This window comes from Neofelis nebulosa, chromosome 1, assembly GCF_028018385.1.
Source record: "Neofelis nebulosa isolate mNeoNeb1 chromosome 1, mNeoNeb1.pri, whole genome shotgun sequence".
Classification (NCBI taxonomy): Eukaryota; Metazoa; Chordata; class Mammalia; order Carnivora; family Felidae; genus Neofelis; species Neofelis nebulosa.
In genome coordinates, this window is record NC_080782.1 from 146601010 (window position 1) to 146615704 (window position 14695).

General features: G+C 42.9%; 1 protein-coding gene across 1 annotated transcript in view; it reads left to right on the forward strand.

The window, feature by feature from the left end:
- Positions 1-4347: 4347 nt before the first annotated feature.
- The window catches only part of CCDC112 (coiled-coil domain containing 112), a 32001-nt gene continuing 21653 nt past the window's right edge, over positions 4348-14695 (forward strand). Inside the window, exon 1 of the mRNA XM_058738710.1 lies at positions 4348-4664. Coding sequence (XP_058594693.1) covers positions 4548-4664 — 117 coding nt within the window. The 5' untranslated portion in view covers positions 4348-4547. The remainder of the gene's footprint in view (positions 4665-14695) is intronic.

Below are 14695 nucleotides of genomic sequence, written 5' to 3' on the forward strand. Positions count from 1 at the left end.
CAAGAGATGCTGAAGTCCGAACGCCCAGTACCTGTGAACTTAGTTGGAGATGGGATCTTTGCAGCTGTAGTCAAGTTAAGATAAGGTTATACTGGATTAGGATGGACCCTAATCCAATGACTGGTGCCCTTATAAGAAGAGGAAAATTTGGACACAGAGAGCCATCATCCTGGGAGAGCCCATGGAAAGATGGGAGCAGACACTGGAGTAATGCTTCCACAAGCCAGGGAGCACCGCGGCTTGCCAGTGACCATCAGAAGTTGGAGAGCACCATTGGACAGATATCCCCTCTGAGCCCCAAGAAGGGGCTTCTAGCTTCTTGAACTGTGAGAGAATAAGTTTCTATTGTTATAAACCACTGAGTTTGCGATACTTTGTCACGGCAGCTCTAAGACAATACAATATGCTACATGTTTTTGTAAGAGAAAGGAAATAAATATATACATAAGATTATAAATATGCCTACATAAGTAACACATATATGTTATATATGACACACATATGACACATGAAAGATATATAGCACATAATATATATGTTATATATGTAGGCATAGGTATATGTGTGTGTGTGTGTATATACACTCATTTTTGCAGAAAGAAATGTAAAAGGCAAGCCAGAAATTAATAAAAATGTTTACATGTCGAGGATCATTTGAAATGGCACGGAGAGGATGTGTTAGCAAGACTTCTTTAAATAGACCTTGTCAGATCATTTTGGCTTTACATATGTCACATATGTTTTACATCTCTTTAAAAAAGTAAACCAGAAAGAAAATAAAAAAGAGGAAGCACTGAAACTGAACACAAATACAATCGAAAGAACCCAGCTATAAACAAATTGATGCCATAACCATAGAGAGACAAGACAGATTTCAGTAAACCATCCAACACAATAAATACTCTGATGGCGGGTGGGGGGTGGTGGTGCCCAGTGGCTCAGGCGGTTAAGTGTCAGACTTCGCTCAGGTCATGATCTCCTGGTTCGTGGGTTTGAGCCCCACATCAGGCTCTGTGTGGACAGCTCAGAGCCTGGAGCCTGCTTCCAATTCTGTGTCTCTCTCTCTCTCTCTGCCCCTTCCCCACTTGTGCTCTGTCTGTCTGGTCTCTTAAAAATAAATAAACATTAAAAAAAAAATACTCTGATGGGATAGCCAGTGCAGGACATAGTCTAAGGACAAAAGGACTGCAAAAAATTCACTCAGTGGGTTGACTATTAATGGAGATAGTGGAACTGTAATTTGAGAGTATGCAATTTTTGCGAGAAAAAGCAATTAAGTAATATGTTCGTGGCCTAAGGAACCAAGATTTTCAGTATGCGAGAAAGGCAAATCCAAAAGAGATTAAGGAAAGACAACCCTCTGATGTTAAATTAGAATTAGTGCAAAATGCAAGATAATGACACCGTGTAATAACAATATATTTTGTAGCTCTGATCACTGAAAGGGGCCTGGAAGTGAGGACCCAGGCAGCTGCCTAATCTCACTGCAAAAGCCTGCTCTGGTTTTCTGTTTATGAGATTCTTAATCATTTCTTGGAATTCTCCGTCCTGATAAACCACTGAAAGCCTTCAACATAGCCGGCATCTTAATTGTTGCACGTATATTCCCTTAGAGTGTCCACCCATTCCTGTGTTGCCCCTTGCAGAGACCACTGAGTTGAAATTGTTGATTGACTGTTTTTCCCCTGAGGCTGCCAGATTTTTCTAGACTAACAGCAACAAGAGCTCAGGCAGTGCTATAGCAACAGACCTCATTTGGGACAAAATGTAAGTATATAAATGACACATAATTTATATAGTTAACAGGGAAAGGAGAGAAGATCCTCTTGTCTCCCCACATCTACCAACCACCTTGTGCTGAAACACTCCAGTCAGGAAGAGTCCACACCCCAGGGCACCTGGGTGGCTCAGTTGGTCAAGTGTGTGACTTTGGCCTAGGTCATGATCTCATGGTCCGTGGGTTTGAGCCCTGGGTCGGGCTCTGTGCTGACAGCTCAGGGCCTGGAGCCTGCTTCAGATTCTGTGTCTCCTTGTCTCTCTGCCCCTCCCCTGCTCACACTCTGTCTCTCTCTCTCTCAAAAATAAACATTAAAAAAATGTTTTGTTTTGGGGCGCCTGGGTGGCTCGGTCGGTTAAGCGTCCGACTTCGGCTCAGGTCACGATCTCACGGTCCATGAGTTCAAGCCCCGCGTCGGGCTCTGTGCTGACAGCTCAGAGCCTGGAGCCTGTTTCAGATTCTGTGTCTCCCTCTCTCTCTGCCCCTCCCCTGTTCATGCTCTGTCTCTCTCTGTCTCAAAAATAAATAAACGTTAAAAAAAAATTAAAAAAAAATTAAAAAAAAATGTTTTGTTTTGTTTTTAAATAAACATTTAAAAAATGTTTTGTTTTGTTTTGTTTTTAAATAAAAAAAGGTCAAACACCGGCCTTTTCACTTGTGCCCTGGGCTCCAGGGTACAAACACCCTCTACGAGTCCTCACCCTGGGAACACAACACAGCAAAGATCACACATCTTCTCTGGTCACACGTTTTCCAGCTAGCACCTCATTTATCTGGTCACCTGCATCACACAATCTGTGAAGTACCTGTCATTTCTATTCCTCGCCTTCAATATCTCCTCATCCCTCTCAGCGAGGCTTTGGTCCTCACCATCCCACTGGTGGTGCTCTTGTCCAGTGGCCATGGCCTCCCCGTTGCCAAATCCAACCATCATTCCCTGTTTTCATCTCACTTACCTCCCGGGGAGCAAACCGCACAGTTGATCATTCTCTCCTTCTCAAAACATGTTTTTCTTCCAAAGACTTGTGGTTTTTCTCCCTTCTCTCCTTCTGAGTCTCCCTTCTCCTCCTGTCCATGGTCACCTATGTTGGAGGGCCCTAGGACTCAGTTGTCAGACTTCAATCTATACACTCCCTGTGTGAGCTCATTCAGAGTTATTTAAAATATTTTCTACATGCAGATGAAGGCCAAAGTCACATCTTTAGCTCCAGTCTGTCTCCTGGGGTCCAGAAGCATTTATCCACCTACCCGTGTAATTTCTCTATCAGGATCGTCTCTGGTCAGGATGCCTAGGTTTGTATCCTTATCTGTGAAATGGAGATGATAATACTTAACTGGGTTACTTAGAACAGTGTGGACACAAAGTAAGTACTCAAAAAATACCCTATTTGTTTACTTGTTTAAATTACCGACTAAAAGTTAGAAGGAACCTTGTGTGTGTGTGTGTGTGTGTCTAAGTCTACACTGTCTAAGTCTACGATGAATTCCAAAGGCCTAGAACAGCCCTTGGCATCTAGAAAGGAGCTGGATGTTGATTAAGTGAAGGGATGAATGAATGAATCCATTTCTTCAAACAGCGGTGCATTCCACTATGCTTTGACTGGAGGGATCATCTGTGGCCTTTTTCCACCTCCCTGACACAGTATCTTTGGAATCTCTTTTCTTATTGGCCAAGTGTGGCATTTTTGCCTTTGGTATCTGACAGTGTGCAGAATGCCCTGTTTCGTTTCTTTTAAAGTGTGAAATAGAGTTTTTTGTTCAAGCCCATAAATAAGTGCTTTTTCATTTTCACTCAGTTTTACCAGTGCTTTGTAGAAACCTAGAAGGAAGTTCTATTATGTAAAATATCTCTGTACATCTATAGGTGGAGCTGTATCTATATATGACACGAATAGATTTGACAGTAAAAGGGGGGTCCGGAATCGGAGGTGAATAAAGGGATTAGCAAGATTTTGCTGAAGGAGTGTAGACAAGTGCTGGGTCAAAGTTTACACAAACCCGCAGTGGCATAGTGAGGCTCTGGCCTGTAGCCCCGCCCCGCACTCAGGCACCGCCCCCTTTACTCCACCCCGCCCCTTGCTCCGCCCACACCTGTGATCTGGCCGCGCCCTGAAGATACCCAGGTCCCTCCCTGCCTGCACTCTGGCCCAACTCAGTCCGCATTCCGCCCCCGCCCCGCATCCCACCCAGTCTCCACCTCCACCCTGCCCCACACGGCTGCTGGGGCGCCTCGGTCCCGCGCTCTGGCCCCGCCCCACACCTTGACCCGGCCCCTGCCTGACCAACCCTGCGCACTGGCCCTACCCCATCTCTCAACCCCGTCTGCGCTCCCGCCAGGCCAGAGCTCCTACCCCACCCTGTGATCCAGCCCCTCCCAGCTCGGCCCTTCCTTGCATCCGGGCCCAGCCCAGTCCAGGCCCTGCCCCACATCTCGGCCCTGCCCAGCCCTTGGCCCCGCCCCATGCTCGCCTTCCCCACCTTGCTCCTCGGCACCGCCCGCACCTCGGCCCCGCCCCATGCCCCAGCCCCGCCCTGCCCTCGGTCCCGCCCTGCCCTCAGTACCCACCCCCTGCCAACCCTGTGCTCCGGCTCCGCCCTGATCCCCGGCCCCGCCCCACATCTCGGCCCCTCCCTGCGTCCCGGCTAGGTCTTGCTCTGCTTGGAGAAGAGCTCCGTTGCACGGGGAACGGTCTGCAGGACTAGGAGCTCCCGTGGCCCGAACCCTCTGGCCCGGGTGGCCGCTGCGGCCCGAACAGCTTGGCGAGGAAAGATGGCCGCCCTGACGACGGTCGTGGTGGCTGCGGCGGCCACCGCGGTAGCCGGGGCTGTGGCGGGGGCGGGCGCGGCCACCGGGAGCGGCATGGGAGCAGCGGCGGTGCCGCAACAGGTAAATCGAGGAGGGCCAGAAGCCTCTCTGGCGGCGAGCGTGGGCCCGAGGGGATATGGGTGCCGGGGGCGGGACGGGGACCCGGCCCTCGCCGAACAGGTGTCCTAAGCGGCACGGTCCCCGAGGCGGGAGGCGCGGTGTTAGCCTCCCTTTGCTCGCGGTCTGGCCCACGCCGGGCGTTGTGCGCTTTTGGCGTGTGCGTTTATCTGCTTTTACAGAACTACCTCCATGTGGTTTCGGAGTCGAGGTAAGATCTGGGTGGAAGCCCTGGCTCTGCCTCTTCTTAGCCCTGTGAGGGGAACATATTCTCTCCGCGACTCAGTGCCTTCTCGAAAAACGATCTGGTCATTGCATCTTACCGAGCAGTAGTCCTTATGTGTGGGAAGGCCCTCGCACAGCGTTTGGTTGGAGAGAGATTCGGTGCCAAGTAATTGGTGGCTGCTTTGTTATTGTACCCTCGCCGGGAATACAAGGAGGAATAAATATGGGGTGGTCCGAGGCAGATGTGTTTCCAGAGATCTGCATATAGGACCCCTTTCTCTGCAGTGAGGACCAGAGGGTCCTCGGGAATTATTGGATCCAATTGCTTAAGCCAAAGCCCTTAACTGCGCTCGTTCTCTCACAGCCCACACCCCAAAGCATGGGCAGTTCCTCCATATTCTAGCTGCGGAATAAATCCAGAATCCCACTCTTAACACCTCCAGTGCCACTGCCCTTGTCCCCACCATCATTTCTCCCTGGCTGAAATACTTTCCTAATTGTTTTGTGTTCTAACAGCCTTGCCTTCCTAAAGTGTTTTCAACAGCCAGGGCGATTCAGTCCAGTAATGACATTCTTCTGCTCAGAACCCTCATAGTAAAAGCCAAGGTCCTTATCATTGTCTACAGGGCCCATGAGTTACCCCCACCATCTCCCTTCTCTTCTTCTTCTCTGGACTTCTTCTCCAGTCCCCTGCTGTGAGTTGGCTGCAGCCATCCTGGCCTCCTGGTTGTCCCTCAGACATTCCTAGCACTCTCCTACTTTATAACCTTTGTAATTGCTATTCCTTCTGTTTGGAATGCTGTTCCCGGTCTGTTCTATGGCTAACTGTGTTCCTTCCAGGTAACTCTGTTCAGATGCCATCAGCTCAGTGATTCTTTTCATAACCTCCCGAAACCGAATCTCTTTAGTTAGCATATGACCTATTCCCTTTCCTGGTTTTATTTTGCTCCATGGCCCTTATTACCGTATGCTACCTTACATATTTTCATTTTTCTCCACACGTCCGCCCCCACTGTGGGAATGTAAGCTGTATGAGGGCAGAAACTTTTGGAAGTTTTATTCACTATTGTGTTCCCAGGTCCACTATCGTGTGTAGTCCTGGAACATAGTAGGCACTCCCTAAATATTTGAGGATCGATCCAAAACTGAGGGAAGGCTGTTGTGAGCTGAGGACAGGTACCATCATTTTCTTCCTCTAAGGAAATACAGCGATTATCTGTCTTTACTTGTATAAGCTCAGGAAATTCCACCTCAGGCAAATGTTTTCACACAGCAATTCTGTTTATTATTCTAACTCTGGCCCAGAGATCTCGGGGGGGGGGGGGGAGGGGAGGGGGATGTAAAATTTATAAAAATACATAACACAGAAAATATTTATTGAATAATTTTTAAAAATTTGTTTCATGTGTGATCCTAGTAGTGTAGCCATCTTGCTGGCTTTTTCCATGAAATATTTCTGGCTCATTCTAGTTCAAAGTGATTTGTTCTCTAAATTCTTATAACCATGTTTTGCCTCCTGATTTGCATTTTTCACAAGTTGCCTAATATTGTTAATTGATGAACCTTTTTATCACGCTACCATGATGATCCCCAGAGATTTGCCTTTCCAGGGGTTGGATCAGAGTCACCTGTGGAGCTGTTTCAGGTGTTTTATCTGTTCCCGACATTTAGCAACGTCTTAAGACATTTTTGGTTGTCACACTGGGGTGGGTGTTGGGTGTACTACTAGTGGGTAGAGGCCAAAGGACAGCCCCCCACCCCCGCCCAAACGAAAAATTGTCTAGTCCAAAATGTCAGTGTTGAAGTTGAGACACCCTGCTTTATACGCTCTCATCACTTGGGGGAAGGGTAGAGCCTCACAGTTGATGATGACAGCACTGATAGAGTAGAATCCAAGGGTGTTTGGACTTTTAAAAAGGAATTACGGTCACTGCCGTACCAAATTGTGAGGTTTTGGAGGATTTTAATTATGTGTTATCCATCTTTGTACTTCCCTCAGTGTAACACACACATACCTATGCACGCAGATTCTCAGCCTAACACTGAACTTGAATATTTGTCATATGATTAAGTGAATGAATATTTCTAGTGACTCTAATAGTAAAACCAACTAATGCTTTCTTGAAGAGACATAATTTTCCTAATGACAACCTCATGATGTAGGAGAGGTTCACTTAAATATCTAAAATTCCTCTCTGGGTCCGTTAGGGCTGCCGTGGCAAAACACCACAGACTGCGTGGTTTCAACAACAGAAATTACTTTCCTCACAATTGTGGAAGCCAGAAGTCCAAGATCAAGGTACCACCAGTATTGGTTTCTGGTGTGAGCTCTTTTCTTGGCTTGTAGACAGCTGCCTTCTCATGTGTCCTTACATGGCCTTTCCTCTGTGCACATGCAGTGACAGAGATCACCAATGTCTCTTCCTCTTTCTTTCTTTTTTTTTTTTTTTAAGTATTTTTAAATGTTTATTTTTGAGACACAGAGCATGAGCGGGGGTAGGGGCAGAGAGAGAGTGAGAGAGACACGGAATCTGAAGCAGGCTCCAGGCTCTGAACTGTCAGCACAGAGCCCGATGCGATGCTCAAACCCATGAACCGCGAGATCATGACCTGAGCTGAAGTCAAACACTCAACCAAGACACCCAGGCACCCGGTCTCTTCCTCTTCTTATAAGGACACTAGTCCTTTTGGAATAGGACCCCAACCTTATGATCTCATTTAACTTTAATTACCTCCTCAAAGGCCTTATCTCCAAATATAGTCACAAAGGGGGTTGGGGCTCCACTATATGAATTTAGGAGGGACATAAGTCAGTCCATAATGGTTCCTTTACGTTATTTTGGAGAAATTCTCTTTGAAGTTTTAGAAACAGTTTGTATCGTACTTTATTCTACAACCTCCTTAGGGTGTGGAACCCTATAAATTTCTTACCCGTAACAAAAAGTAATAATGTCACCTGTCTATCCTTTCTAATATCTGTATATTATTTCTTGATAATCCTCACCGATGCCTTTCAGCGTCTGTCTCCCTCCTCTCAAATGCCGTTTCCCTCTTAATCAGTTTAATAGTCGAATGATGAGGTTTTAAAGGTATCTGTAACAGTATCACACTAGCGTATGTCTCTGCTTTTACCAGGAAAGGGCTGTGTCTTCTGTTTTGTTTTGTTTCTTCAGTGACCTTCCCTCTGATGGCCTAAACATTATGGCCTTTGGCTGCTTGGAGTAGTCCTTTGGTAAGAAGCACATTCCTTCTCTGGCTTTAAATGATTACTCAAAAGGGATTTCCTCTAGACAATCACACACATGCTGGGCACCTGGGTAGCTCAGTCTGTTGAGCTTCTGACTCTTGATCTCGGCTCAGGTCATGATCTCACTGTTCGTGGAATCAAGCCCCCCCACCTCCCCTCCAGCTCCATTGGGTTCTGTGCTGGCAGTGCTGAGCCTGCTTGAGATTCTCATTCTGTTTCTGCCCCTCCCCTGTTCACATTTGCACACTCTGTCTCTCAAAATAAATAAATAAACTTTTAAAAAAATTTTTTTTAATGTTTATTTACTTTTGAGAGAGACAGAGACAGAGATGAGTCAGGGAGGGGCAGAGAGAGAGCAAGACACAGAATCCAAAGCAGGCTCCAGGCTCTGAGCTGTCAGCACAGAGCCCAACATGGGGCTCTAACTCACGGAACACGAGATCATGACCTGAGCTGAAGTCGGACGCTTAACCGACTGAGCCACCCAGGTGCCCTAAATAAATAAACTTAAAAAAAAAAAAAAACCTTAAAAAGGAGCACCTGAGTGGCTCAGTTGGTTAAGCGTCTGACTTCAGCTTAGGTCATGATCTTGTGGTTTATAAGTTTGAGCCCCATGTTGGGCTCTGTGCTGACAGCTCAGAGCCTGGAGCCTGCTTAGGATTCTGTGTCTCCCTCTCTCTTTACCCCTCCCCTTGCTTGCCCTCTGTCTTTTTCTCTTTCTCTCAAAAATAAATAAACGTTAAAAAAAAAATCTTAAAAAAAAAAAGAAGAGAAAATTACACACATGCATAGGGTTGTCTGTGTTCAGGTGTGGTAGGCTGAATCTTGGCTCTCCAAGGACATTCACATTCTAATCCCCAGTACTTGTGACTATGTGACCTTACATGGTAAAAGGGACTTGGCAGATGTGATTGAATTACTGATCTTAAAATGGGGAGATTATCCTGGATTAAATGGTTGAGCCTAATGTGTTCACCAGGGTCCATATAACAGGAATGTTGCCAGGAATGCTGCCAGAGCCAGCAGTAGATGTGACAGTGGAAGCAAGAGGAAGAAGTGACGTGAGAAAGTGGCATGAGCCAAGGCTGAAGGTAGCTTTTTAAGGACCTAAAGGAAGTATGGAAGTAGACTTTCCTCTGAAGTCTTCCAGGAGGAACACAAACTTGTCCACACCTTAATTATACACTTGGCCTCCAGAACTGGAAGAGAATAAATTTGTGTTAAGCCAGGGAGGTTGTGTGAAAGTGATTCCTGGTGAGCTGTTATAGTAGCAGTAGGAAACTAATACACCAGGGAAGGGCGTGAGAAGGCCCTACACTTTCATTGTTGGCCAACCTTGAAGCTCCGTGCAGGTGACGAGTGAAGACTAAGGTTGACTTGTAAACTCTCCGTCTGAGGGGTGACAGTATGTCCTGCCACGCACACAGACCGCCTCAGCAAAGGCTGGGAGGCAAACTGGTTCATGGCATCTAGGAAACATTCTGACCAGTCAACTGTCAGGTGACAGCTGAGCTAACTGCCTCACAGAGTACAGACTTCACAGGATTAGTTCAGGAAGGTGACTAAACAAAGGGCAACAACAACACATGTTAGGCATGGAAGAAAATCTCATATTCAGAGCTACCAAATAATACATTTTTTAAAAGTCAAGGGGTTTTGTGTTTTGTTTTGTTTTACCAAAATGACATTTTTAGTGGAATGAAAAGAAATTGATAAGTATTTGGAATGAAAAGAAATTGACAAATATTTGGAATGAGAAGAAATTGACAAATATTTCATGAAGAAAACACGTTTAAAAATATTTAGGCTTCTCATTCATAAATATGGTAGCTTTTTTTTCATTTCCTAAAAAAAAAATCTACTTTTAAGTATATTTTAACATCCTTTTATAGTTTTCTTCATATAGATTTTATATATTTTTATTAAGTTAATCCCCAATGTTTTGTTCTTGCTGTTAATAGGATATTTATATCCCATTCTCTCCAAAGTTACTCTTTTCTTTTTCATTTATTTATTTATTTATTAAAAAAAATTACATCCAAGTTAGTTAGCATATGGTGCAACAATGATTTCAGGAGCAGATTCCTTAATGCCTCTTACCCATTTAGCCCATCCCCCCCTCCCACAACCCCTCCAGCAACCCTCTGTTTGTTCTCCATATTTAAGAGTCTCTTATGTTTTTGTCCCTCTCCCTGTTTTTATATATTTTTTGCTTCCCTTTCCCTGTGTTCATCTGTTCTGTGTCATAAAGTCCTCATATGAGTGAAGTCATATGATATTTGTCTTTCTCTGACTAATTTCACCTAGCATGATACCCTCTAGTTCCATCCACATAGTTGCAAATGGAAAAGTCAAGGTTTTTTTTTAATGTTTATTTATTTTGAGAGAGAGAGAGAATGTATGCAAGTGGGGGAGGGGCAATGAGAGAGGGAGAGAGAGAATCCCAAGCAGGATCCAGTTCAGTGAGGAGCCCATGGCAAGACTCAATCTCTTGACTGTGAGATCACCACCCGAGCCCATATCAAGAGTTGGGATGCTCAGCTGACTGAGCCACCCAGGTACCCCTAAACGTCAAGTTTTTAACAAAAAAAATTATGAGACATGCAAAGGAAAACTAGATAAAATAATAGACACTTTTAAATAAGCAGTTTCATTTATTTCTTTTTTATTTTTAAGTATAATTTATTGTCAAATTGGCTTCCATACAACACCTAGTGCTCATCCCAACAAGTGCCCTCCTCAATGCCCATCACCCACTTTCCCCTCTCCCCCACCCCCCCATCAACCCTCAGTTTTTTTCTCTGTATTTAAGAGTTTCTTACGGTTTGCCTCCCTCCCTCTCTGTTTGTAACTTTTTTCCCTCTTCCCTTTCCCCATGGTTTTTTGTTAATTAAATAAGCAGTTTTAAATTGTTCAAAAAACTAAAGGAAACCATGGCTATAGAACTAAAAGAAAGTATGAGGATGATATCTCACCAAATTAAAAATACCTATAAAAGGATTTAAATTGTTTAAAAAAATTAAATAGAAATTCTGGAGTTAAAAAGTATAAGAACTCAAATGAAAAGTTCACCGAAGGGGCTGAACATCAGATTTGAACTGGCAGAAGAAAGAGGAAATGTGAACATAGGTCAATTCAGATTATCCAGACTAAGGAACAGAAGGAAAAAAGAAGAAAAGTGAAAGAGCTTCAGAGCCCCATGAAACACCATGAAGGTTGGACTGAGAGTCTCAGAAGGAGAAGAGAGAAATGGGGAGGGGCAGAATATTTGAAGAAATAATGGCTGAAAACTCCCCAAATTTGATGAAAAATATTCTACATATTTTAGAGCTTGATGAACTCTGAGTACATAATGAAATAATCAAAGAGATCATACCTAGACACACCATAATCAAACTGTTGAAAAACACAAAAAGAAAAAAATCTTGAAAGCACCAAAGGAGAAGCAACTGAACACATACAAGGAATCTTCAATAAGATTAACATCTGACTTCTCATCAGAAACCTTGGATTCCAGAAGGCAGTAGCATGATGCAAAGTGCTGAAAGAAAAGGACTATCAGTCAAGAATTCTATGTCCACCAAAAGTATTCTCTAAAATGGAGAAATTGAGACATTCCCAGATAAACAAAATAACAGACTTCATTTCCAGCATATATGCCTTACAAGAAATATTAAAGGAAGTCTTTCAGACTGAAATAAAAAGACTACATAGAAATTCAAATCTACTTGAGGAAGATTATGAATAAAGAGTACTGGTGAAGTAAGTGGAGAGGTAAATATAGAAATCAATATAAACATTTTTTTGTTTGTAATAAACTTTTTTCAGAAAATAGAGGAGAGAGCATTTTTCAACTCATTGTGTGGGACCATTATGATTACCCTGATACACAATCAGGCAAAGACATTACAAGAAAGAAAATAACAGACTAGTATTTCTTAATACAGATGTGAATTCCCCAACAAAATATTATCGACCTAAATCTAACAACATACGAAAAGGATTATGCACCATGGTCAAATGAGATTTGTTCCAGACATGCAAGGTTGGTTCAACATATGAAAATCAATCAGTGTGATAGAGTATATTAATAGAATAAAGGACAAACCACATGATCATTTCAGTAGATTTAGAAAGAGCAATTGACAAGATCTGACACTTTTTCATGATAAAAAATATTCAACAAACTGGCAATAAAAGGGAACTCCTCAATCTGGTAAGGCATCTATAAAATGCCCACAGCTCACATAATACTTAATGACAAAGGATTAAAAGCTTCCCCCATAAGATCAGGAACAAGACAAGAATGTACATTCTCACCACTAATTCACTGGAGATTCTAGCAAGGGCAATTAGGCAAGAAAAACAAACTGGAAAGGAAGATGTGAAACTATTCGTATTTGCAGGTGACATGATTTTGTATATAAAAATTGTTAAAGAATTCATGTAAAGACTACTAGAGCAAATAAACAAATTCAGCAAGTTGAAGGATTAAAAAGCAGTCAACAAAAATCAGTTGTAATTCTATATGCTAGCAATGGACAGTTCAAAAATGCAAGTAAGAAAGTAATTCCATTTACAGTAGTATCACAAGAAGAAAATACATAGGAATGAATTTAACAAAAGAAGTGCAAAACTTATACTCTGAAAACTGAAAAACATCGTTGAAAGAAAGTAAGGAAGACCTACATCATTGGCCATTTCAGGTTCATGAATATGAAGACTCAATATTGTTAAAATGGCAATACTCTCCAGATTGATTTACACAGTCAGTGCAATTCCTATGAAAATCTCTGTTGCCTTTTTATGCATAAGTTGATAAACTGATCCTAAAATTCATATGGGAAATGCAAGGGATGCAAAATAGCCAAGACAGTCTTGAAGAACAAATTTGGAGGACTCCCTACTTTTGATTTCAAAACTTATTATGAAGCTTCAGTAATCAACAGTGTGGTACTGGCATTAAAGAGAAGACATACAGATCAAAAAGAGTTAAGAGGTAAACTCTATGTTCATGGGCAATTGATTTTCAACAAGGGTGTCAAGATAATTCAATAAGGAAAGAAGGTGTTTTTCAGCAAGTGGTGTTGGGACAACTGGATATCCACATACACCATATGCAAAAAATTAACTCAAAATAGATGGAGACTGAAATGTTAAGAGATAAAACTATACAACTCTTTAAAAAGGTGTAGGTGTGAGTCTTCATGACCTTTGATTGTTTCTTCTATATGATATTGAATACACAAGCAAATACATTATCAAAACTGACAGCATTTGTGCTTTGAAGGATGTTATCAAGAAAATGGGGGAAAAATGTGCAAGTCTTTTATCTGATAAGGATATATCCAGAATATATAAAGAATGTTTCCAACTCAACAATGAAAAGACAATCCAATTTTTAAAATGAGAAAGTTGGGGCGCCTGGGTGGCGCAGTCGGTTAAGCGTCCGACTTCAGCCAGGTCACGATCTCGCGGTCCGTGAGTTCGAGCCCCGCGTCAGGCTCTGGGCTGATGGCTCGGAGCCTGGAGCCTGTTTCCGATTCTGTGTCTCCCTCTCTCTCTGCCCCTCCCCCGTTCATGCTCTGTCTCTCTCTGTCCCAAAAATAAAAATAAAAAACGTTGAAAAAAAAAAAATTTAAAAAAAAAAAATAAAATGAGAAAGTAAAACATAGAGTTACCATATGATCCAAAAATTCCCTTGCAAGGTGTATGCCCAGGAGAGTTAGAAAACATATTCATACTAAAACTTGTATACAAATGTTCATAGTAGCATTATTCATGTTGGCCAAATAGTGGAAGTAGCCCGTTACCCATCAACTGATGAGTAGATAAAATATGGTAGATCCATATAATAGAATATTATTCAGCCATAAAAAGGAATACAGTACAGATATATGGTACAGTGTGGGTAAATATTGAAAAGATGCTGTGTGAAAGAAGCCAGACACAAGAGGTTGCACATTGTATGATCCCATTTATATTAATTGTCCAGAACAGACAAATCCATGGAGTCAAAAATAGATTGAATGGTGGCCAGGGGCTTGTGGGGAAGACAGGTGGGCAGTGACTCCTAACGGGTATGGGGTTTCTTTTTGGTATGATGGAAATTTTCTGCACTTAGATAGTAGTGATGTTTGCACACATTTGTAAATATACTAAAAACCCTGAATTGTACACTTTAGATCGGTACACTGTATGGTAATTTGAACTATATCTCCACGAAAAATATATTTCCTGAATTCTTTACTTTTGTTTTGTCTGCTGCTAGAAATGTAAAGGCTTGTTTCCTTTCTCTCTCATCTCCTACATCAATCTGTCAGCAATTCCTCTTGTTTATAGACCCAAAATGTATTTAGTTTTCTTCCTTTTATATCCGCCACCCCAGTGGTCCTAGACACCGCGGTTCCTCATCTGTATTGCTGCACCAGCTACCACCTCGATTCTTATGCTTCCAGTCTTGCTTTACCTCCACCCCCACCTCCCACCAGTTTATTCTCCAAAAATGGCCAGAAAGTTTCTT